Genomic DNA, 25,672 nt, shown 5'->3' on the forward strand with positions numbered 1-25,672 from the left:
GGCGGCCTTTAGCGCTGCCCTAGCCTATAAAACAACTAGGGCAGCGCTAAAGCCCGCCCATCAGAGCCGAACACACTGCTGGGCGGAAGCCATCGCCCGGCATTGTGTTATAGTAAGTCAAGTCAGGGGGGCTGCCTTGGTGAAATCATGGGTATGTCCGGGTTCAGCTCTGAACCAGGACAACCCCTTTAAGTGTCAAAAAATCTATTAAATTAGGAGAAATATTAAGACAATAGAGGAAACTAAGACAAGTCCAAAATATTGTTTCCTTTACTTATTAAAGTGTAAAGCACAGGTTGTAGGGTTGGAGACATACAGTAAGTCCATCCTTTGGCATCAGAATTCTTTCAAGTATTAAGAGGATGGAATTTCAGAAGAATCATCAGATAGCATCTGCTGGTCTAGGCATTCCAATGGTGAGTATAAAGTCAGAGATCACTGTAGGTAAATAGGAAAGTGGTAAGTAGAAGAGCGTGGCATCCCATCCGGCGGAGTAACGTGTCCAGGGGTAAACGGCAGTCAGAGCATGCTCCATGCAGTTTGTGACCAGAGAAAGATCTGTGTTACACATGGATGGCATTTTATCCAAAGACGCTATACCTGTATGTAAAATATGAAAAGTGTGGGTTAGAGCAAAGACAAAGCCCATAGTTCATTCTGTTTGTTTTTTTCACCATATTATGTCTATAGTGTATCTGGGGCCTATCCCATGCACCACAAAGTTATAACATAGATGGTAAAATGGTTGATATGATGTCCCACTTCTTGGATTGTTCTAATCTCAGAATATTTTTCATGTTTCTTAAATAAGGGCTAATTAGTGTTTTCTACATTGGTATAACATAATTGGTAAAGCCCAAAAATTGCACATCGCATAATGAAACCCCATTTTCTATTAGATTAGCCGCTGCTGATGATCTTTGTTTGTATTAGTCTTATAAGGTTTCGGGATGGAAGAGGCACATAGTCAGGAAAAATGGTTGGCGGCCATATAGTAACATTTATAAGGCTGAAAAAAGACATCTGTCCATCCAGTTCAGCCTGTTATTCCGCAAGTAGATCCAGAGGAAGGCAAAAAAACCTTGTGAGGTAGAAGGCGATTTTCATCACTTTAGGGGAAAAAAATCCTTCCCGACTCCAATCAGGCAATCAGAATAACTCCCTGGGTCAACAACTCATCTCTGGTAGCTATAGCCTGTAATATTATTATACTCCAGAAATACATCCAGGCCCCTCCTGAACTCTTTTAGTGAACTCACCATCACTACCTCCTCAGGCAGAGAGTTCCATAGTCTCACTGCTCTTACCGTAAAGAATCCTCTTCTATGTTTGTGTAAAAACCTTCTTTCCTCCAGACGCAGAGGATGTCCCCTCGTCACAGTCACAATCCTGGGTATAAATAGATGATGGGACAGATCTCTGTACTGACCCCTGATACATTTATACATAGTTATTAGATCTCCCCTCAGTCGTCTTTTTTCTAAACTAAATAAACCTAATTTTGATCATCTTTCAGGGTACTGTAGTTGCCCCATTCCAGTTATTACTGTAGTTGCACTCCTCTGGACCCTCTCCAGCTCTGCTATGTCTGCCTTGTTCACAGGAGCCCAGAACTGTACACAGTACTCCATGTGTGGTCTGACTAGTGATTTGTAAAGTGGCAGGACTATGTTCTTATCACGGGCATCTATGCCCCTTTTGATGCAACCCATTATCTTGTTGGCCTTGGCAGCAGCTGCCTGACACTGGTTTCTACAGCTTAGTTTGCTGTTCACTAAAATTCTTAAGTCCTTTTCCATGTCAGTGTTACCCAGTATTTTACCATTTAGTATGTACTGGTGACTTGCATTATTCCTTCCTATGTGCATAACCTTACATTTGTCAGTGTTAAACCTCATCTGCCACTTATCTGCCCAAGCCTCTAATCTATCCAGATCCATCTGTAGTAGTATACTTTCCTCTTCTGTGTTAATTACTTTACACAGTTTTAGTGTCATCTGCAAAAAATTATATTTTACTGTGTAGCCCCTCTACAAGATCATTAATAAAAAAATATTGAAGAGAATAGGGCCCAATACTGACCCCTGAGGTACCCCACTAGTGACAGTGACCCAATCTGAGTGTGTACCGTTAATAACCACCCTCTGTTTTCTATCACTGAGCCAGTTACTTACCCACATACAGACATTTTCTCCCAGTCCAAGCATTCTCATTTTATATACTAACCTTTTGGAGAAGTCCAGATATACGACATCCATTGATTCACCGCTGTCAAGTCTAGAACTTACCTCCTCATAGAAACTGATTAAATTAGTTTGACATGACCGATCCCTCGTGAAGCCATGCTGATATGGCGTTATTTACTTATTTTCATGAGGTGCTCCAAGATAGCATCTCTTAGAAAACCTTTAAACAGTTTACCCACGACAGATGTTAAATTTTACGGCCTATAGTTTCCAGGCTCTGGTATTTTTAGGGCACTGTGTGCCAATAATTATTGAAGGGGGCATTATCTATGTGGTACTAGTATTTTCATGTGGACTGTTTCCACAGTATAGTATTGGGGAACACAGTAGGCACTGTATTGGGTGTGGCAGGATGGGGCGTTCAGAAGGTGGAGAGTATGATGGAAAAGTAGGAAACTAAGATCTCTGTCAAATTCTACAGAGACAAGAGATGGCTGAAACGAATGGAGAAGATGAGGAAAGAGAATATCAACATCAGAGGAGACGTCACTGGATGTAAGAGGTATGTGGAACTGTATTAGCCTGTATGTTTTGTAGCGCTGTATGTAATGTTTTCCAAGTATGAACTTAACAGTAGGGCTGAAGGGAAGGGGTAAGGTTGAAAATTTGGCGTGGGGGAGGGTGGGAACCGTTAAAATTTTTGCGTCAGGCAGAAAAAACTCTAGGAGCACCCCTGTCCCTTGCCACAAAGCAAAGAGGGAAGGGGGGCTCAAGCTGAACTCTTGCACCAGGGCCCATGAGCCATTATCTACGCCCTTGTGAAAGGACACATGCTTAATAATATATTTTTATGATTTAGCATTAGACACAGTGCATTACATTCTTCATGTATATATTTAATGTTAAATACTCACATTGTTGAAAAAATGCCTCTCCATAGCTTTTTCTGACTTCCTCTGAAGTGTTGTCCCAACAGGTTTGTGCACTTTTTGTTAACACCTCTACACTTGTAATTTGTGTGTTAAAAAAGCCAGGTTCAATGATGCATACCTTGACCCCAAATGCCTTCATTTCACGTCTGTAAAATACACATAATACAGGGAACAGTGTTCATGAAAAATTATTTAAATCTTGCAAATCCTACTAAGCGTCAGACACCACCAGGGTGGCAAATATTACGGGTATTAAAGGTCACTTATTAACTAACAGGTTGAACAAGCAATGGAATCCAACACCAGCTGGGTTGCTCATAAATGCAAAATTACAAAAATTTTCAAATGGTCTTCATAAAAAAAAAGTTTTAAGCTAGTTTTACACTAGCGCTATGCATGCAGTGGTTTTCTGGATGATTCTCAGCTTTTTAGTTATTGGGGCCGGACAGAGATTTACAAACTTCTGGCAATGCCAGAATGCAAAGAGACTCGGCAGGCTGTTCCATGCTGGATGTATAGCGTTAGTGTGAATTTAGATTTGAAGCATCTCCTCATATCTGGCTGCCCTGCTACTTCTAACATAATTCTGACAGCACACTGCTCGAGGACATGTCATCTCTCTCTGCTCTCCTCCTCCTTTCTCTGTTTTAAAGGCAGATGATAAGTTCTAACATGCTGAAGGACTGGATAGGCTGACAGTGACATGTCAAATGTGAGCTATTAATGAGGACTTACATAATTCATACGGTGGAAAAAAATACATAAATTCATCATGTTCAACCATGGGGATAGGAATTTTAGAAAAGTGGAGTGAGACCCAGACTTGTACACATTTTCATAAGCATTAATGTTATTTAATTTCAAGAATTCATCTAAGTCTTTTTTTAAATGTCCACTGTTCCTGCTGTGACTGTAGTACCCCAGACTTAGGATACTACAAATTGTTTATTCTTATGCATTACATTTTACTGTTTGTTTCCTGGCTATTATTATCGGCAAATAAGATATAGCAAAGGTTGGCAGGAACAGGGTTAACCACCCTGTTCCTCCCCGCTCGGTAGGAGTAGGCCGGTCCTGCTTCCTACCAGGAGGGGAAGTTCCTGCCTAGAGACAGAGGGAGAAGGACACAGACTGCAGTGCTCCTGCTCCTACAGAGGATTCTCCAGAGAGAACAATTACTAGATTTCCTCAAGTAAATCCTCGAGAAGATAAAGGCAGCTGCTACAGACACTGCTGTGAAGTGAGGGACTACAGCTAAATACACCCTCATCACCAAACTACCACAAGGCCAGTATCACCTAAGTGCTGGATTGCCACAAACCAACCTGCCTCAATGTCCTTGCTGATGCCGGAGAAGAATTGCTCTAAAGCCTGCTGCTGCTGTATGTATTTTCAAGTTTTACATTGCAATTTGTAAAAAGTTGCTACGTTCAACTCTGGCCTTATTCTTCAGTGCTACAACTTTCCCTGCAACGGACCTCAGGGAATGACAGCCTGAGATAGGACTCCATGACACAACTATACTACATCAGGGCCACTACCACTCCCATCCTCTACACTGGCTCCCAAGGGAGCTCGCTCTATTCCATAGATCTTAAGTTCTTAAAGTAAAGAAGCCTTGACACCTCTGGAGACTTAACTTTTTCTTCTCCAGTCAGAGGCAGTGTCCCCTTGTCTTTTGAGAAGATTTTCCATGGGACAGTATTTTACCATATTTTTTGTGCTGCCCATTTATATATTTGTATAGGTTAATCATGTCCCCCCTTAGACGTCTCTTCTCAAGACTAAATAAATGTCATTCTTTTAATCTTTCCTCATAACTACTACCCTCCATGCCCCTCATCAGTTTAGTTGCTCTCCTTTTTTCAGTTCCAAGGCATCCATTCTATGGAATGGTGCCCAGAACTGAACTGCATATTCCAGATGAGGCCGCACCAACGCTTTGTAAAGTGGTAATATTACATCTCTGCCCTGCGAGTCCATGCCTCGTTTAATGCATAGCAATATCCTAGTGGCCTTAGAAGCAGCTGATTGACAATCTATGCTGTCATGTAATCTATGATCTACAAATATGCCTAATTCCTTCTCTACAATTGACTCTCCCAGTGTTACCTCCCCTAGGACGTATGATGCAAGGAGACTATTACTACCCAGACGCATAACTTTACATTTATTCACATTGAACCTCATTTACCAAGCTGATGCCCGATAACTCAGACTGTCCAAGTCAGCTTGTAGTTTATGAACATCTTCCATAGACTGCACAGTACTACATAGATTGGTGTCAGCTTCAAAAATAGAAAAATTGCTATTAATCCATTTATTGATCTAATTAATAATTACAATAAATAATAAGGGGCCTAACACTGAACCTTGGGTTAACTCACTTATAACTGGAGACCATTCAATAGGAATCATTGGTCACAATTCTCTGGACATAGTCCTTCTGCCAGTATTCAACCCAATTACAAACTATACTTTGTAAGCCTATAGACCTTATTTTACAGTACCTAATAAAAATCTATGACATAATACAGCAACCAGTTCTATAGCTGCTGTCTTCCTGCCTACCCCTACTCCTCAGTAGCTGTTCTCATTTAAACTGCTGTCTTCTTGTTTCCTCCTGTTCTGCAGCTGCTGAGCGAAGGTTGTAACATTCAGCAGTTGCTACCATACCAACCTCCAGTATCCATGAGGCATCTTAAAGGGTTTCTACCACCAGATTTTAACCTATTTATACAGAAGCACACGGCGCAGGCGCGAGAATTCGGCCGAGATGGAGAGAAGTAGGCTGTCAATCTAGGGGAGAGGGGCGGGCTGGAGCGCGCTGGGCGGCAGAAATAGTGAGTAGACGGAGCCTCTAGGTGCTGAAAAGCCGCCCCCATAACACCTAGCTCATTTGCATATCAATAAAACTACGTTTTTAAGCTTAACCGCTCCAGACAAAGGTAATACAAGAACACGGTTAGGTACAGCAGACACTAGCAGATCGCTAGTGTCAGACAGCTAAATAGGTGAAAATCTGGTGGTAGAAACCCTTAAAAACTGTAGCTGGTGCCTGGCAGTTCTACAACCGGTCATTAACATGTGACAGGAAACAGCTAAGGCTGAAGCTATGCCTGGTCTTTTTTTAGCACTTTTAATTAATTTTACCTTTTGAGCTACAGCTTCAATCCAATCAATAAATGTACTTGTATGCAATGAAATTGTCAGTCAACAGTAACAGGGAATGGACTATCTGGGACATTGATGGCATATCACAAGTATATCCCAACAATGTCAGATAGGTCCAGCTCCTATCTCCAGAAAGGCACCTGTGAAGTGAAGAAGAGCACACTGCACTGCTGAGATTTCTGAAAATAGGTGAACGAACCATGTTTGGCTTTTTTCTGAAGTCCCATAACAGTGAATAGAGAGCACACTGCTCAAGTCCAGCCACGGCATTCACCACTATGAGACTGACAGAATTGGCCGAGCCAGCACTTGGCTATTTTCAGAACTTCCATAGCAGTAAACAGAAGGTGGCTGCGCTTCATTCACTTTCGGGGTATATCCTAGTGATATGCTCTCAATGTCCCAGATGGGACAACCCCTTTAAAATCAATTAAAAGTGCTGGACATGTATTTATTTATATTCAAGGTGTGTCCCTGTTTTTTCATGTATTTATTCAATATTTTTAACAATATGTTCCAAACTAAACCATCAAAAAGACAACATAATTTTAACCGGTCCCAGGGTCTGATCTACTAGCCAAAATTAAAGAGGTTCTCCGGGAATTAAGAAAATGAAAATACTTAAATATTACTTTATTATAAAAATATTCCCAAATACCTTTCATTGGTTATAATGGCTCATTTTGTCTAGGGAGCAATCATTAGGAGAAATAAAATGGCCACTGTCCTATTAGTACATACTAAACCTGTCCTAATCACACACAGGACAAGTTACTTCAGAGCACTGATCTAAAGAGCTGCCTCATCTTCCTCTCTGCTCTACTTGTCAGGGATTATCATCCTAAATACAGCTGATAAGATCTTCAGCTGAATCTCTGTGGCAATGGAGTTCATGAGGAGACATGAAGGACAGAGGGGATGTGGATAATAATCCATTACCACAGTCTGTTCTGTCCATCTTCTCTGTACTTCATGTCTCCTCATGATCTCCATTCTCACAGAGATTCAGCTTAAAATCTTACCAGCTGTATTCAGGATCATAATCCCTGACAAGTAGAGCAGAGACGAGGATAAGGTGACTCTTTAGCTCAGTGCTTTAAAGTAACTTGCCCTGCTTTGTGATTAGGACAGGTTTTGTGTGTACTAATAGGACAGTGGCCATTTTATTTCTCCTAATAATTGCTACCAGACAAAACGAGCCATTATAACTAATAAAAGGTATTTGGGAATATATTTATAATAAAGTAATATTGAAGTATTTTCATTTTCTTAATTCATGGAGAACCCCTTTAAGGCTCCATTCACACGTCCGTGGTGTGTTGTGGACCCGAAAATTGCGGATCCGCAACACACTCGCCCGGCACCCCTATAGCAACGCCTTTTCTTGTCTGAAGCTGCGGACAAGAATAGGACATGTTCTATCTTTTGCGGAGCTGCGGACCCGAAGACACTGTGTGCTGTACGCATCCATTCCGTCCCCATAGAAAATGAATGGGTCCGCACTCGTTCCGCAAAATTGCGGAACGGATGCGGACCCATTTGCGGACGTGTCAATGGACCCTTAGTAAGCTGTCTTGGGAAAGACAGATGTTAAAAGTTGAAGTAGGTTAAGACTAGGATTGTGGATAAAAGCAATGGCAACATGTCAGTAGAAGAAACCTAAAGAAGATGGCACAGATAACCGGAGGCTTGGACAACAGTGATCCAACACATCAAGCAACAGTGCCCTGTTTATTCATATTACTACAGAAAAAAGCAATGGTACAAAGAAAACAGGAAAAAAACAGGAGGAAAAGGAGGGGGGGGGGGATCCCATGATAAATAGTGCTGTGTAATGTGCAAAGTGAATCAAATCAGGGGGGAGTCACCCTGTATTTCATAGACCAGGTACCAGGTAGTGTATTTGAAGAGATCTCATGGATTCACTTGAGGCATGATCAAGTTAATTTCACTGATGAACCTCTTTAGGAGCAGGAGCTCAGGCGTATGCCTCCTCTCCACTCTAAGTCTTGGCAGGAACTCCCTTTCCTGGCAGGAAGCAGGACCAGCCCACTCATACCAAGAGCGGAGGAACAGGGTGGTTAGCCCTGTTTCTTGCCAACCTTTTCCAACCATATCCTGACTAGAAAAATGGGGAGAGACATACAAAAATGCATAACAATATATAACACAAAACGTTATACTATTGTAATATTCCCAGGTCTGGGGTACTACACTATGTCACCAATCTAGTGGAGTAGGTATGATAATATGTGCCCGTGTTTCTGTTTATTTATATATGATGATTTTGAGTGAATAAGCTCAGTCTCCATCTTGTTCCTAGTCAGCCATTTATGTCCTTCATGTATTATGAACACTGTGTGCCTGACTGAAAACCAGGAAACAACTTACATGGATGGTCACCTCAACTTACATTGAGCTCACAAGACGCAGTATGGTCCCTGGTTATCAAGACGTGATATCACACCCTCCTGGAGGAGCATGTAAGGTCAGCTTGGTACAGTTTACACAGACACCTCCTGTCCACACGTGCCCAGAAAGGCAACAAGCTGAGAGAGCCTTTTCACTGCCGCAGTGAAAACAGAGCTGTCTCAGCCCGGTTAATCTGCCACCAGCTTTTCGTTTGATATAAGCCGGTCCGCTAACGGGATTATATAGGGTGAGAAACCAACCCGCGGTAACTTATAACTAGGCCGAAACACGGACGTGGGGATTCGTGATCGAGATACAAACAGCACAAGATTAAATAATATATTTAATCGCCTTAAGGGCACACTATAAATGACACTATACACACCGAATATATACAGTGGTCTGAGGTTACAGATACAGGTAATATGGTACAAACAGGATTACACAGAGCACAAGTCAGTTACCGGGTAGATGAATGTTCCTTTGCTGTATTCACATGGAGGGCAGTGATGTGAGCTGGTTTCCAGGTCTCTCTAAACACATTTTCATTATGTGACCCCCTTTCAGAAAAAGACACGCCCGCTTGCTGGCACAAGCCTTTTAAACTGTTGTCGGCCCCTCCTCTGGGGAGGGTCCATTCCCTCCTCTTCTGGGCTGGCATTAAATTACCCACAAAACCCTTTAGGGTTCATAGCTCCAGACCAGAATGTCGTAGGGAGGTGGTTTCGGGCCCAATTGATCCGCCTGGGTTCCGGCTACAACTAGAGTACAAACATGGTGCGCTATGTGGTTTCTGTGGGGAGTTATGTATATCTCCCCTCCCGGGCATCCTAGCATCAAGCCAGGACCACGTGGATGCTTGGCTTTGCACCAGGACCACAAAAAGATAACCGAATTATGCCTGGGATGGACGGACGATTCATAATTCCTTATAAATCGCCGGTTCCATGCTGTCTGCTAGATTTGATTGAACTGGAGAATGGCTTAGACCCCCTGCAGGGAGGTTTTCCTGCAGGATCCGTGCTGTCTGAATGGAGGTGTGAAATGTAACCAAATGTGGCCTGCTAGGAGTTTTCTGCTATCTGGCTGCGGCTTTGAAGCAGGGCCTTCCTGTGCAGTTATCAACTACGCCCTATACAAAATAGACAGAACTGTCCGCTTCCGGCACCGGAGCTATTGGCGAACAGCTTATTGGGGGGCGGTGCAGGCTATCAGACCCCGCCTATCAGCTAGTGATGGCCTATTTTGAGTATAGGCTTACTTAATAAAACATAGACAACCCTTTTAACAGTACTAACCTCAGAGTGTCGGAAAATGATTCCACTCCATACTTGGACATGCAGTATCCTCCGGGACACATAGTCAGTCTTCCTGCTATACTGGCTACATTTACCACTCGTCCTCGAGCTTTCCGAATCAAGGGTAAGAAATGGATGGTCACATCAACAACCCCCAGGAGGTTAACATTTATGATTTTGAAGAAATCTTCTTTTGTCATGCATTCAGTAGTGTTACTCGGGATACTAATTCCTGCATTGTTTACTAAGCCCCAGATTCCTGCAGATGAGAAAATATGATTTTAGCAGTGCATGAACTTCCCTGCCTTTTCATAATAGGTGCTCCTGTTTCAGAAAACACTGGGGGACATTTATGAAGACCAGCGTTTTCCATGCCGGTCTTAAGTCTCTCTGCGCTGCTGGAGGAGGCGCCAAAGTTATGTAGAGGCGCAGGCTTCTACATAAGTTTGGCGCTTCCCCCAGCAGGCCATGCGACAGACTTTAAATGTAACAATGGAAAAATGGGCGCGCACTCATACACTTGCCAACCAAATTGACATATGCAGAAAATATTTATTATTAAATCCCCATAAAATTCAAGTAATAAAAATAATAAAAACAGTGTATTATAGCAATGACATACAAAAACTACAATCACATAGTAGATATAATAGTATAGTCGATATTGTATTGAATGCTAAAATATATGATAATAAAATATTCAATACTAGTCTATAGTCGATAAATTCATTGATATAAATCATCACATCACATGATTTAAATGTACACCAGCTCCCTTGCTGGCATAGATGTAAGACATTTTCCATGGCAAAAAGTGGTGTGGAAAATGATAAATGATCATGGCCTTCCGACTCACCGCTTCCCTGCCTATGCCATGCCCCCTTTACTCGCCACTTCTGTAAAGTGGAGTAAGCAGGGAAAAGCCGAAGATTTGCCGCATTTTGCCATGTGAAAAAACTGACTATTGTGGTGTATATACAGTTGCAAGAAAAAGTATGTGAACCCTTTGGATTGATATGGATTTCTGCACAAATTGGTCATAAAATTTGTTCTGATCTTCTTCTAAGTCACAACAATAGATAATCACAGTCAGCTTAAACTAATAACACACAAAGAATTAAATGTTACCATGTTTTGATTGAACACACCATGTAAAAATTGTGAACCCCTAGACTAATGACATCTCCAAAAGCTAATTGGAGTGAGGTGTCAGCCAACTGGAGTCCAATCAATGAGATGAGATTGGAGGTGTTGGTTACAGCTGCCCTGCCCTATAAAAAAAAACACCAGTTCTGGGTTTGCTTTTCACAAGAAGCATTGCCTGATGTGAATGATGCCTCGCACAAAAGAGCTCTCAGAAGACCTATGATTAAGAATTGTTGCGTAAAGCTGGAAAGGGTTATAAAAGTATCTCCAAAAGCCTTGCTGTTCATCAGTCCACGGTAAGACAAATTGTCTATAAATGGAGAAAGTTCAGCACTGCCGCTACTCTCCCTAGGAGTTGCCGTCCTGTAAAGATGACAGAAAGAGCACAGCGCAGACTGCTCAATGAGGTGAAGAAGAATCCTAGAGTGTCAGCTAAAGACTTACAAAAGCCTCTGGTATATGCTAACATCCCTGTTAGTGAATCTACGATACATAAAACACTAAACAAGAATGGATTTCATGGGAGGATACCACAGAGGAAGCCACTGCTGTCCAAAAAAACATTGCTGCACGTTTACAGTTTGCACAAGAGCACCTGGATGTTCCACAGCAGTACTGGCAAAATATTCTGTGGACAGATGAAACCAAAGTTGAGTTGTTTGGAAAAAACACACAACACTATGCGTGGAGAAAAAGAGGCACAGCACGCCAACATCAAAACCTCATCCCAACTGTGAAGTATGTTTGTGGGGGCATCATGGTTTGGGGCTGCTTTGCTGCGTCAGGGCCTGGACGAATTGCTATCATCGAAGGAAAAATGAATTTCCAAGTTTATCAAGACATTTTGCAGGAGAACTTAAGGCCATCTGTCCACCAGCTGAAGCTCAACAGAAGATAGGTGTTGGAATAGGACAACGACCCAAAGCATAGAAGTAAATCAACAACAGAATGGCTTAAACAGAAGAAAATACGCCTTCTGGGGTGGCACAATCAGAGTCCTGACCTCAACCCGATTGAGATGCTGTGGCATGACCTCAAGAAAGCGATTCACACCAGACATCCCAAGAATATTGCTGAACTGAAACAGTTCTGTAAAGAGGAATGGTCAAGAATTACTCCTGACAGTTGTGTATGTCTGATCTGCAACTACAGGAAACGTTTGGTTGAAGTTATTGCTGCCAAATGAGGTTCAACCAGTTATTAAATCCAAGGGTTCACATACTGTTTTCACCTGCATTGTGAATGTTTACATGGTGTGTTTAATAAAAACATGGTAACATTTAATTATTTGTGTGTTATTAGTTTAAGCAGACTGTGATTGTCTATTGTTGTGACTTAGAAGAAGATCAGATCACATTTTATGACCAATTTGTGCAGAAATCCATATCATTCCAAGGGGTTCACATACTTTTTCTTGCAACTGTAAATGTCCTTCATCATTTTTGGAGAACCCTTTGTAGAATGCAGGTTTCCCTTTCAACTTTGCTCATGAGGATTTTGACTTTGAGACCCCCAAATCAGTTACTACTGCAGGAAAATGGAGCATGCACGATAAAATCTTTCCTGATAGCACAGGATGTGAAATCAAAGAGATGTACTAAATGAAATTCATAAGTTTAGTCAATAGAGTTGAGCGCCAAATGGATATATTGCCTCCTCCACCATTGTCTACTACTACATAATCTTTTAAAAAAAGTGCATGCTGGATAAGGGTTAATTAAAAAATCGCATTATTAACCCCTACAGGACATCCACCGTACATATACGGCAGATGTCTGCACTTTAAAGATAGCTGCCATTTTCACACAGACGTTTAACCCCTTAGATGCCGTGGTCAGCTGTGACCACGGCATCTGAGGTGGCTTTCCCTGGTTGTGCTGCTCAGGGGGGGCGCAGCGATCGGGGGAGGTTTTTGTTCCTTGTGGTCATTCCCAGCATTATAGACATAAATATAAAAAAGTTATGGGAGTCAGAATATGGCACAAAAATAATTTGTTTTACAAAGTTTGTATATATTCTTTTTTATTATAGCATTTTCTGTACAAATGTGTATACTTAGACAACTGTCAGTGACAGGTCCTCTTTACCAGACAATACTCTTTATTGACCCAGAGAGAAATTGCCCATGAATAAATTACAAGTTTTCCATTCAAAAATGCTCCTCTGGCGGATATTGCTGCCAACTACTTTTTATGGCGCTCCCTGCTGATTCTCAGAACATCCAGTTTATGTGTACAGTGTTGGGGGCACATGCCCAGTAGCTCAGATCCATCATCTGAATCCAGCTAACATAAATCAGTGCACTAGCAGCAGCATCTCATATCCAGCACTGGACATATGACGTGGACATTTTGTGAGGGAAATGAAAGACCACCAGGAGCCGCCATACCAAGAGATAGAGATAGACACAGACTTTAACCCCTTGGCAACATTTGTTTTGAGAGGAGTATGGAGCAGGCTCAGCATCAGGGGCTTCTGGTGAAATCACAGGGTTTCAGTAGGTTGTATGGCAGCCTGGGCCCTTTAAAGGCTCCCAGTTCTGCCATTGTGATCTACCTATTTAGCGCTGATTGCAGCAGAATCCCTATAGACTACAGTAAACTACTGCAGTCTATGGTTAAAGATCGCATCATGTTCAAGTCTTCTAGGGGTGCTAAAGTTAAAAATTTAAGTATTAAAAAATCAAATCACTCTGTTGTCTAATTTTACATCTAAACATAAATAAACAATAACAAAACACAATTGGTATCGCCGTGTCCGAAAATGTCTGAACTATAAAAATATTAAATTATTTAACCTGCATGATGAAGGCCGTTAAAAAAAAAATCGAATTGGTCAAATCACCGTTTCTTTGGTCACCCTGTCCCGCTCCCAAAAAAAAAAAAAAGTAGATAGAACTATAAAAAAAGAAGTTATGGGTGTTAGAATATGGCAATACAAATATTTTTTTTTATTGATGACCTTCCCTCAGAATACGTCATCAATTTCTGATTGGTGGGGCATGACTCCTGGCACCCCCACTTATAAGCTGATTGAAGCACCAAGCCCAGTGCTGTACTTTGTATGGTTACTGTATTGCAGCTCAGGCCATGTGACTGATGAACGTGACGTCATTAGCCTAGGAAGAGGGGGCAGTGCTCAAACAGTTGATCGGTTGTGGTGCCAGGAGTCGAGCCCCCGCTGATCAGATATTAATGTCCTATCCTGAGGATAAGGCTTCACCTTCACTGCACCTTCTGCACTTGATTGACAGGGCCAGACATGATCAGATTTATGATGCCTGACTCTGTCAATCAAAGTGCAGAGGGCAAGGAAGTTGCAGAGAGCAGAGCTTCGAGGAGTAAAGGCAACACCCCCATTGCGCCTAGAGGCTCATTTGCTTATACTAAAACTTAATTTTTCTCAGCAATGCGGGCACGTATGGACATGGGACAAACACAGGTGCCTTCATCTGCCAATTGTATATGTAACAGGTCAGCCAGTTTCATAGGTACAAATCTGCTGACAGATGTATTTTAAGGCACATTTACGTGCGCCAACTGAGCAGGCAATGATCAGGAGGGACTGTTTCTTACAACTTCCGGCTCGCCAGTGGAGGTAAGAGCTGGATTTACATGCAACAATCTCCTCCACTTTATTTGGACAAGCGGTGGCTACTACTATCGCTCGTTCTCTTACAAATTCATTGTTTTTGGGCAGCAGATCACTGTTTATACAACATAATCTGCTGCCTAGAAACAATGATTTAATGTTCTGAATAAACGAGACTCAACAATTCGTTCTCGATAATCGGCCCAATAAAATTTCCATGTAAATCTGCAAACAATATATCAGTCTCCAGGTAGCCAAAATGTTAAAGGGGTTGGCCATTTTCTGATTATCGTTGACCAATGTGTTTGTGAGATGATGATATGGTACTTACTAATATAGTATTTATTGAAATTCTGCACCATTTTCTACATTTCATTTGATATGTCCCCTTGTTTACAAAATCTTTTGTGCTGTTCACACAGAGGTCTTGTCCATAAGATGGCCGCTGATGAAGGGTCATGTGATCAGGCAAATAACCACCATGTGATGCCTTCTTCATTTAAGCACACTGCACCTGCACTAAACTCCCAACAGTACAAGAACAGATGACAGGTGCTGTTTTGTTTAAAATTAGTTTTTATTGGGTTTTCCATTCACAAGGAAAGTATATATAGATGACATATGATACAGAGCTGTCACAGATATATTGAGAATGAATACAAGTTCACTCAAATAAAGGCTTATACATAGCTGTACACAGTTCACATATGGCGCGTCTTAAAGAGAGAGTTTCTTTGCTCAATAAGGAGTACCCAAAACAGGTAAGAACAAATAAACACAAAAAACACGTACGCAAACGGAGGAGGGGGGGGGGGAAGAAGGAAAGTGAGGGGGGACGACTGGTCGATCCTGCGGCACCCTAGCTGTATGCAAAACGTTTTCATGGTGAAGGAACATCAAATGTGATCTATAAAAAGGCTACATGGTTCCATGCTCAGGTATAGTCGTACCTCAGCCGATGCGCCTTATGGCTATGACTTTGAAGAGAGAGATCACTTTGAGGTGTGCCGAGGACACAATATGCACAGTGTAATGATCCCTGGCTCCAGTATAGAGCTCTTAACAAGTTACCCAACGGAAATTTTTTTTAATGCCTTCCAGGGGGTCCAAATAGCCTCGAACAAAAGTGGGGTTCTAGTGTCCCAATGCGCTATCTGTTCTAGTCTGTAGAGTTGATCACATTTTAGAATCCAATTTGGAATGGTAGGGGGGTCTTGCTTTTTCCACTGACTAGCTATCTTTAGCCTGGCGGTTGCTATGAGGATATTACATAATGATCGTGTATGTTTAGAACATCTGATTCCCGTGTATAGCCCAAACAAACAAAGTTTAGGCGACAACGGGATATCTATTTTCGTTATTTCCAATAAGATATTACCTACTGCCTGCCAGAAGGGTATAATTTTTGTACATTGCCACCAAATATGTGTGTGAGTACCGAGCTCGTTATCACATCTCCAACATAATGAGCTACATTCTGGAAATATGTGGTGAAGGTGTTGTGGAGTGTAGTACCATCTTGTTAAGACTTTATAGCTGTTCTCCTGTACCCTGACACACCTGGACACCTTCAGCGGACTCAAAGTTGCAAGTTTTACCTTGAAGGGGGTAAACTTGATGTTTGAATCTTTCTCCCACTGGAGTAGAAACGAGGGGGTATCATTTCGCACAAACGACAATAAGATATCATATAGTTTGGAAATTTTCCCTTTCGGTTCTTTCACTTGCAGGACCAATTTCTCAAAGGGGGAATGACCTGAGATAGACAACAGGTTCTTTAGAAGTGCTTTCAGTCTGTGTGTGAGGAAAGCACAATGGAAGGTGGAGAGTGGAGCCCTATCCAACCGTTCACGGAGTTCGTCGCAGGAGGGGATATCTTCATTCGGACACAACAATAAGACCGGGGTTGTGCACGTTTTCATTTTATCAGTAAGGGTGTCTCAGAAATGTTTAGAAGCCTGATAAAATAAATCTCTAACTTGCATTAAGATAGGATAATTTGGTGTTAGTAGAGTCAGCCAATGAAAATGTTACCATATACGCAACGCATAAGTAGTGAAAAAGTATGGCAAGCGTGTGAATATGTCCGTAGCTATTCTAAACATCGTAGACAGATGACTGCCTTGTGGTAGCTATATAGGTCCGGGACTCCAAGCCCGCCAAAATGTGGGCGTTGCACAACCTGCTTAAGCGGCAATCTAGGCCTTTTCCCGCCCCAAAGAAATTTAGTAAAAATGCCTTGAACCCTACTAAAATACGGTTTAGTGATGGGTATTGGCAATGCTTGGATGTAATATAAAATTGTGGGTAAAAGTATGGTTTTTATTAAAGTTCGTTGTCCAAACCATGAGACAAAAGGGATGTCCCAGGAATTAATGAGATCCTCCAGACGTTTCGGCAAGGGCAGAAAGTTTTTGGTATATAGTTGAGAAAAGGATGGGGTGATTAATACCGAGAAAGGGGACGTAAGTTGTAGTCCATTGAAAGGGGGTTGTCTTTTGTAATGTGGCCATGACAGAGGGAGGGAGAGACACGTTTAGAACTGTGGATTTCGCTAAATTTGCTGAGAAGTTGTAAATATCATGAAAGGTCTGAAGTGTCGACATAATAGCCGGAAAGGCTCTCTCCGGGTTGGTGATGAGTAACAGTACATCATCCGCAAAAGCTGCAGTCTGATGTGTCGTGGAGCCAATTTTCACGCCCACTATGTCGGAGTGTTGCCGAAACGACTGCAAGAGTGTCTCAATTACAATTATAAAGAGTTAGAGGGGATAAAGGTGCAGTGTATCTGAATGGAGGGGGCATTGCATGGAGGTGATTTACCTGGTCACAAGACCCTCCATCAGTGGCCATCTTATGAACAAGACCTCTGTGTGGACAGCACAAAAGACTGTAAACGGGGCATACCTTATAAAATATAGAAAATGGTGCAGAATTTCAACAAAGACTATATTAGTAAGTGCCTATAATCACCTCACTAACACACTTGTCAACAGTAGCCAAAAAGTGTCCCACCCCTTTAATATTTTAATCAGCTTATTACACAAGTTACAGGACTAGGCTACCTTCACACATGATTCATGTGCTTTTTAACACATTTCAAGTGATTTTTATAATTATTTTACATGCAGTTTTGGTGGCATTTTTTTTATATTTTGCACATGCGATTTTCCTGGCCATTTTGAAGTTTTATTGACAATCCCATGGAGAAAAAAAAAAAAATGTGACATTTGGCTTGTTTTGATAAAAATACCACTGACCCCAAAAATGCTGCAAAAGTGCCACAAACCCAAACCCTGTGCATGTAGGCTGTGCAATATTTTCATTTAGACTGTAAAGTGACATCTAGTGGCAAAGTTTAAAAAAAATTGTAAAGAAAAACATTACATGTGAGACCAGCCCTATTTTTTATAATAATTAAGAGGTTGTCTTATGAAATACAGTATGATAAGCCATCAATGTCCAATTGTCGAGGAGTCTGACACTTGTGACCCTTGACCATCAATAGAATGAAGTGGTAACGTCTGGCGTTGGGAAAGCACTCCGCCACTTTGATGGGCTTTATAGTCAGTTCCACCAATGTCTTTCATAATACAACCCCTCTAAATTATTATATTAATGTACTAGTCATATTTTAAACTGAAAAAGATTACTGCAAACTAACCTTTGTCGCCAACAATAGCAGTTGCCCACTTGGCAGCATCACTAACACTCTGAGTGTTGGTAACATCCAAAGTGACTGTCTGCACTCTGCTTGACGTCGCCTTCTTTAGGTCTTCAGCTCCTTTCTCGGTCAGACAACCCGCCAGAACCTTTATTCCACGCTTGTCCAGCTGTCTTGCCAACAGATTTCCAAATCCAGAATCACATCCAGTGATGAAGACATATTTTCCTGTGAGATTCTCCAGGATCAAACCATATCTGTATCGTCTGTATAGGAAGATCAAACCCAACAGCACCAGCAGAGGGAGCCACATAATGGATGAAGTAGTAATGCGCGACTACAATAGATAGAACACAGAGAAGGAAAGTTAATATAATTTCTCTTACATACCCATTTATTCAACATTACCAAGTTACCTCAGGAACAATGTGCTTAGGGCTAGTTTCAGAGAGCCTGCCAGAGCTCTCTGGATCTGGCATTGCCAGACGTTACCGCAATGCTCGCCCGCTCCATTTTCTATAATGGAGTCTGGGGAGAGCCGGCCGCAAATATACTGTATTCGGATGGGCAAATACTGATGAACGCAGCGGCTGGTCAATAGGGCCAGTGGGCTTTCCGGTAAGGTCTGGCAATGCCGGAGCCGGAGATCTCCAGCATGGTGTTTTCTGCTGGAAAAGCCTGCCTGAACTCCTGCTGGCAGTGTGAAAGAAACCTAGTACAAATTCAGAAAGGTTGAAAATACTTCTTATATAAAAGGGGTTATCCCACGATTAATGCAAAAAATAAAAATCAGACCTCATACAGCGCATAACAAGCTCTTTCTAACAAAGCTAGAACCTGCCCTGTACCTTATGGATCCATAAATCTCCCCATTCATTGCTCTACTAGATTTATATCAAGCTGACAGCTCAAGGGGCGTGTCTTTTCTTCTGCAGCTCAGAGGGCGTGTCTCAGTTCTCCCTATCACAGCTCAGGATTCAGTTGAAGGATGAAACTGAGCATGTGCGGCCTTCTCAGTGAGCAGGACAAAGAAATAAGAATAAAACAAACAGCAGGTGGCGCTATTCAGATACATTTTATTGAATAACTCAGTTGCTATACTAAATTACATTAATTACATGCAATTACAAACATATTCAGATCCAGGTGCTGGTTTGAAAACGGTAGAATATTTTTTATTTTTCTTGGGACAACCCCTTTAAGTTCTGTTCACTCTAGCATCATGCCTCAATTTAAAAACACTACACAAATATACTGTATTTTTTTTCACTTGCCTTGTTTTTTGGGGGGGGGAGGGTCGTTTGCTTTTTTTTAAAATCATAGCACACTCTGACTATAGAGTTCTTCCGTCAATGACATCCTCTATATAAAGATCTACATAAGTGACATGAGAGGGGGGTGCATGCTTTCCTGTTTAAAAGTGCATGGCTTGTAAACACATGAACTAAAGCACTATTAAAAAAATTAAAAAAAGTGGCCCCATTTTGGAAACTACCTCAAGGTATTTATTAAGGTATAGTGAGCATTTTGACCCCTATAGGTGTTTTGCAAAAATGAATGCACAGCAGATGGTGCAAAGTGAAAATTGCAATTTTTCCACAGTTATGCAGTTTCAGTTCCACCATGTTGTGCCATTGTGTGCCAGTGTGAAAAGTGAGCCCTATTATTATTATGCTGTGTTTGATGGTTTTAGAAACACACTACATGTGACCCTAATCTTTTGCTTAACATATGAGAGAGTAGAAGTGCATTTGACGCCCAATGTGGTGATTTACACCACTTGTGCTGACAACCTGACAACTGTAAAGGCTGTAGGGTGAAATAATAAATGGAACCCGCAAGAAGAGACCCCATTTTGGAAACTCCATCAAGGTATAAAGTGAGCATTTTGACAACACAGGTATTTTGCAGAAATTAATGCATAGGCACAGGCAAGTTTTCCAATAAGTTGTGCCCAGCATTTGCCATCTGGGACACACCATGCCCTTTAAATTGTTAGGCTTGTTTTACTGGGTACCGAAAAATCATAAATGCGGAAATAAACTGCTGCTCGGGTACCCTGCAGGGTTCAGGAGGGAAAGAGTACTATTTAGCTTTTGCAGTGCAGATTTTGATGGGTTGATTTACAGGCTTAGTGTTGCTTTCGCACAACATCTGAAGTAGTATACAGACATTTTTTGACAACCATACTTTTTTTTATTTTTTCCTCAACTGAGCAGTGAGGGCCTATTTCTTTGAGGGTTGAGTTGTCATTATAATTGGCTCTATTTTGGGGTATAAATGAATTTTTATCGCTTTTTATTTTGCTTTCGGGGAAACAGGATAAAGAAAAGGCAGCTTTTCTGTCATTGCTTTTTGTTGTTTTTTTTTATCTTTTTTTAACACAAAGTATTTTAAAAAAACAAAAAAATGTGTGTTTTTGTGTCACCATTTTGTGAAAGCTATATATTTTCTATTTTCTTCTGGCAATGATCTTGTGTTAGGTCTTGTTTTTTGCAGGGTGAGGTGACATTTTCTTTAAAGGGGTTGTCCAGGTTTTTAATAATGATGGCCTATCCTCAGAATAGGTCATCAATGTCAGATCGGCAGGGGTCAGAGACCCAGAACCCCTGCCGATCTAATATTGATGACCTATCCTGAGGATAGGATGGATCATGTGATATTTATATACAGCTAGTCATGCTAGTAAGTGGTTTGAAGGGGAAAGAGGCACTTTTTTTTTTTTTTTTTTAGTAAAACTGTTTGTTTGTTTTTTACTTTTTTTTTTTTACACCCTAAGAGACTTTTGGGGGTCTGATCCTTTTGATAATGTAGAACAATACATGCTGTATTGTACAGCACTGGAACTGTCAGTTTTACGCTAACAGTTTGCCTGGGGGCTGGGACTCACAGGCTGCCACTTGGAACCAAACCCGAGTTCGGGAAATGTTTTTTTACAGTACAAATTAATTTATGAAGTTATTACCCGAAGCAATAACTTCAGCTCATCAGAGCCAATACATTCTAATAATGTACAGAGCTCCTGCTCCGTACAGTGTTAGAACGAAGCTTTATGCGAATCGACTTAGGATTCGCTCATCCTTAGTTATAATGAATTTTAACTTATTTCCAATAAATTGTCATTTTCACTGCTGGACTGTCAGGAACAAAGAAAAGTTACCCACAAATTTCATTTCTTTCTGGGTTTATTTGTTGATTTCATCTCTAGTGACAATATAACAAAACAATAACGAACACAGGTGCACTCTGCAGTAATACTAAATCCTCAAACTGATTTTAAAATTGAGAGATTAGTCAACATGTCCCACGGTGTAGAACATGTCTAAGCCCGGACACCGCGACAAGGTTTCTCAAGTAGCCCGGGACCCTACACTCTCCAACCTGAGCCATATGGGCAATACCAGGAGCCAGTGGGCAAATTACAGGAGCATTGGGCCGACTCACAAACAACTCACCAGTTACCTCCAGCATGTGGCCATGCCTGCAATGGGAGGAGGGAGGAGTCTGTGAGTCCCACTCAAGACTTGCTGATATGTCCCAGGCCTCACAGGTGCACCTTAATGTGACCTGTAGATGGAAAACAGGCACATTTAAATAGGAGTTTATACACCTCCAGAAATCTATATATACAAACTAAGAAGACAGGTTGGCATTAGCAGGAGGTGCTTCAAACCCACATGCAGTTGTGCATATATATAGGGGAGCAGATCCTGCATTTGTGGCCCGTTGCTAATGGCAATCCCCAGCAAAATGCATACAATGGAGGATGCCCGCAGCGAACCACAAGTACCACAATAGACATCCTACACAAGGTAACAAGTGCGGATGTAATAATTAATATAACAATATAACAAAACAATAACGAACACAGGTGCACTCTGCAGTAATACTAAATCCTCAAACTGATTTTAAAATTGAGAGATTAGTCAACATGTCCCACGGTGTAGAACATGTCTAAGCCCGGACACCGCGACAAGGTTTCTCAAGTAGCCCGGGACCCTACACTCTCCAACCTGAGCCATATGGGCAATACCAGGAGCCAGTGGGCAAATTACAGGAGCATTGGGCCGACTCACAAACAACTCACCAGTTACCTCCAGCATGTGGCCATGCTTGCAATGGGAGGAGGGAGGAGTCTGTGAGTCCCACTCAAGACTTGCTGATATGTCCCAGGCCTCACAGGTGCACCTTAATGTGACCTGTAGATGGAAAACAGGCACATTTAAATAGGAGTTTATACACCTCCAGAAATCTATATATACAAACTAAGAAGACAGGTTGGCATTAGCAGGAGGTGCTTCAAACCCACATGCAGTTGTGCATATATATAGGGGAGCAGATCCTGCATTTGTGGCCCGTTGCTAATGGCAATCCCCAGCAAAATGCATACAATGGAGGATGCCCGCAGCGAACCACAAGTACCACAATAGACATCCTACACAAGGTAACAAGTGCGGATGTAATAATTAATATAACAATATAACAAAACAATAACGAACACAGGTGCACTCTCCAGTAATACTAAATCCTCAAACTGATTTTAAAATTGAGAGATTAGTCAACATGTCCCACGGTGTAGAACATGTCTAAGCCCGGACACCGCGACAAGGTTTCTCAAGTAGCCCGGGACCCTACACTCTCCAACCTGAGCCATATGGGCAATACCAGGAGCCAGTGGGCAAATTACAGGAGCATTGGGCCGACTCACAAACAACTCACCAGTTACCTCCAGCATGTGGCCATGCCTGCAATGGGAGGAGGGAGGAGTCTGTGAGTCCCACTCAAGACTTGCTGATATGTCCCAGGCCTCACAGGTGCACCTTAATGTGACCTGTAGATGGAAAACAGGCACATTTAAATAGGAGTTTATACACCTCCAGAAATCTATATATACAAACTAAGAAGACAGGTTGGCATTAGCAGGAGGTGCTTCAAACCCACATGCAGTTGTGCATATATATAGGGGAGCAGATCCTGCATTTGTGGCCCGTTGCTAATGGCAATCCCCAGCAAAATGCATACAATGGAGGATGCCCGCAGCGAACCACAAGTACCACAATAGACATCCTACACAAGGTAACAAGTGCGGATGTAATAATTAATATAACAATATAACAAAACAATAACGAACACAGGTGCACTCTGCAGTAATACTAAATCCTCAACCTGATTTTAAAATTGAGAGATTAGTCAACATGTCCCACGGTGTAGAACATGTCTAAGCCCGGACACCGCGACAAGGTTTCTCAAGTAGCCCGGGACCCTACACTCTCCAACCTGAGCCATATGGGCAATACCAGGAGCCAGTGGGCTACTTGAGAAACCTTGTCGCGGTGTCCGGGCTTAGACATGTTCTACACCGTGGGACATGTTGACTAATCTCTCAATTTTAAAATCAGTTTGAGGATTTAGTATTACTGCAGAGTGCACCTGTGTTCGTTATTGTTTTGTTATATTGTTATATTAATTATTACATCCGCACTTGTTACCTTGTGTAGGATGTCTATTGTGGTACTTGTGGTTCGCTGCGGGCATCCTCCATTGTATGCATTTTGCTGGGGATTGCCATTAGCAACGGGCCACAAATGCAGGATCTGCTCCCCTATATATATGCACAACTGCATGTGGGTTTGAAGCACCTCCTGCTAATGCCAACCTGTCTTCTTAGTTTGTATATATAGATTTCTGGAGGTGTATAAACTCCTATTTAAATGTGCCTGTTTTCCATCTACAGGTCACATTAAGGTGCACCTGTGAGGCCTGGGACATATCAGCAAGTCTTGAGTGGGACTCGCAGACTCCTCCCTCCTCCCATTGCAGGCATGGCCACATGCTGGAGGTAACTGGTGAGTTGTTTGTGAGTCGGCCCAATGCTCCTGTAATTTGCCCACTGGCTCCTGGTATTGCCCATATGGCTCAGGTTGGAGAGTGTAGGGTCCCGGGCTACTTGAGAAACCTTGTCGCGGTGTCCGGGCTTAGACATGTTCTACACCGTGGGACATGTTGACTAATCTCTCAATTTTAAAATCAGTTTGAGGATTTAGTATTACTGCAGAGTGCACCTGTGTTCGTTATTGTTTTGTTATATTGTTATATTAATTATTACATCCGCACTTGTTACCTTGTGTAGGATGTCTATTGTGGTACTTGTGGTTCGCTGCGGGCATCCTCCATTGTATGCATTTTGCTGGGGATTGCCATTAGCAACGGGCCACAAATGCAGGATCTGCTCCCCTATATATATGCACAACTGCATGTGGGTTTGAAGCACCTCCTGCTAATGCCAACCTGTCTTCTTAGTTTGTATATATAGATTTCTGGAGGTGTATAAACTCCTATTTAAATGTGCCTGTTTTCCATCTACAGGTCACATTAAGGTGCACCTGTGAGGCCTGGGACATATCAGCAAGTCTTGAGTGGGACTCACAGACTCCTCCCTCCTCCCATTGCAGGCATGGCCACATGCTGGAGGTAACTGGTGAGTTGTTTGTGAGTCGGCCCAATGCTCCTGTAATTTGCCCACTGGCTCCTGGTATTGCCCATATGGCTCAGGTTGGAGAGTGTAGGGTCCCGGGCTACTTGAGAAACCTTGTCGCGGTGTCCGGGCTTAGACATGTTCTACACCGTGGGACATGTTGACTAATCTCTCAATTTTAAAATCAGTTTGAGGATTTAGTATTACTGCAGAGTGCACCTGTGTTCGTTATTGTTTTGTTATATTGTTATATTAATTATTACATCCGCACTTGTTACCTTGTGTAGGATGTCTATTGTGGTACTTGTGGTTCGCTGCGGGCATCCTCCATTGTATGCATTTTGCTGGGGATTGCCATTAGCAACGGGCCACAAATGCAGGATCTGCTCCCCTATATATATGCACAACTGCATGTGGGTTTGAAGCACCTCCTGCTAATGCCAACCTGTCTTCTTAGTTTGTTCATCTCTAGTGATCCAAACATTCCCAGCAGGAGAAATATGGAAAACCTTTCCTGCCGAATCTCCTTTTTCACAAACGTGATTTTATTTTCTGTACAAGGGTGTCCTCACATGTTGTGAAATTTTCCGCAATGAAATCCGCCACATAAATACATCCAGTGTCAAAACTTGCATTCTGTTCTGTTGCAGAATATTAATTCCACAGTAGGACAGAAAGCAAATAGTGTTTTGTTTCCTGTAGATGGATGTCTCCATTCATTTCAATGAAGATGTAATCCGCACAGAACTCTGCAACATAATTCACAAACTAAATACCCATCCTAATCTGCTTCA

At 42.0% G+C, this 25,672-nt stretch overlaps 1 protein-coding gene across 1 annotated transcript in view; it reads right to left on the reverse strand.

The window, feature by feature from the left end:
- Nucleotides 1–247: 247 nt before the first annotated feature.
- LOC120996028 (retinol dehydrogenase 16-like) overlaps nt 248–25,672 on the reverse strand; it is a 50,553-nt gene continuing 25,128 nt past the window's right edge. Inside the window, exons 2-5 of the mRNA XM_040425683.1 lie at nt 18,404–18,740; nt 10,003–10,261; nt 3,101–3,264; nt 248–600 (exon numbers count right to left, since the gene is read on the reverse strand). Of these exons, the coding sequence (XP_040281617.1) occupies nt 383–600; nt 3,101–3,264; nt 10,003–10,261; nt 18,404–18,716 (954 nt within the window). The 5' untranslated portion in view covers nt 18,717–18,740 and the 3' untranslated portion in view covers nt 248–382. The remainder of the gene's footprint in view (nt 601–3,100; nt 3,265–10,002; nt 10,262–18,403; nt 18,741–25,672) is intronic.

Source organism: Bufo bufo, chromosome 3 (genome assembly GCF_905171765.1).
Source record: "Bufo bufo chromosome 3, aBufBuf1.1, whole genome shotgun sequence".
Classification (NCBI taxonomy): Eukaryota; Metazoa; Chordata; class Amphibia; order Anura; family Bufonidae; genus Bufo; species Bufo bufo.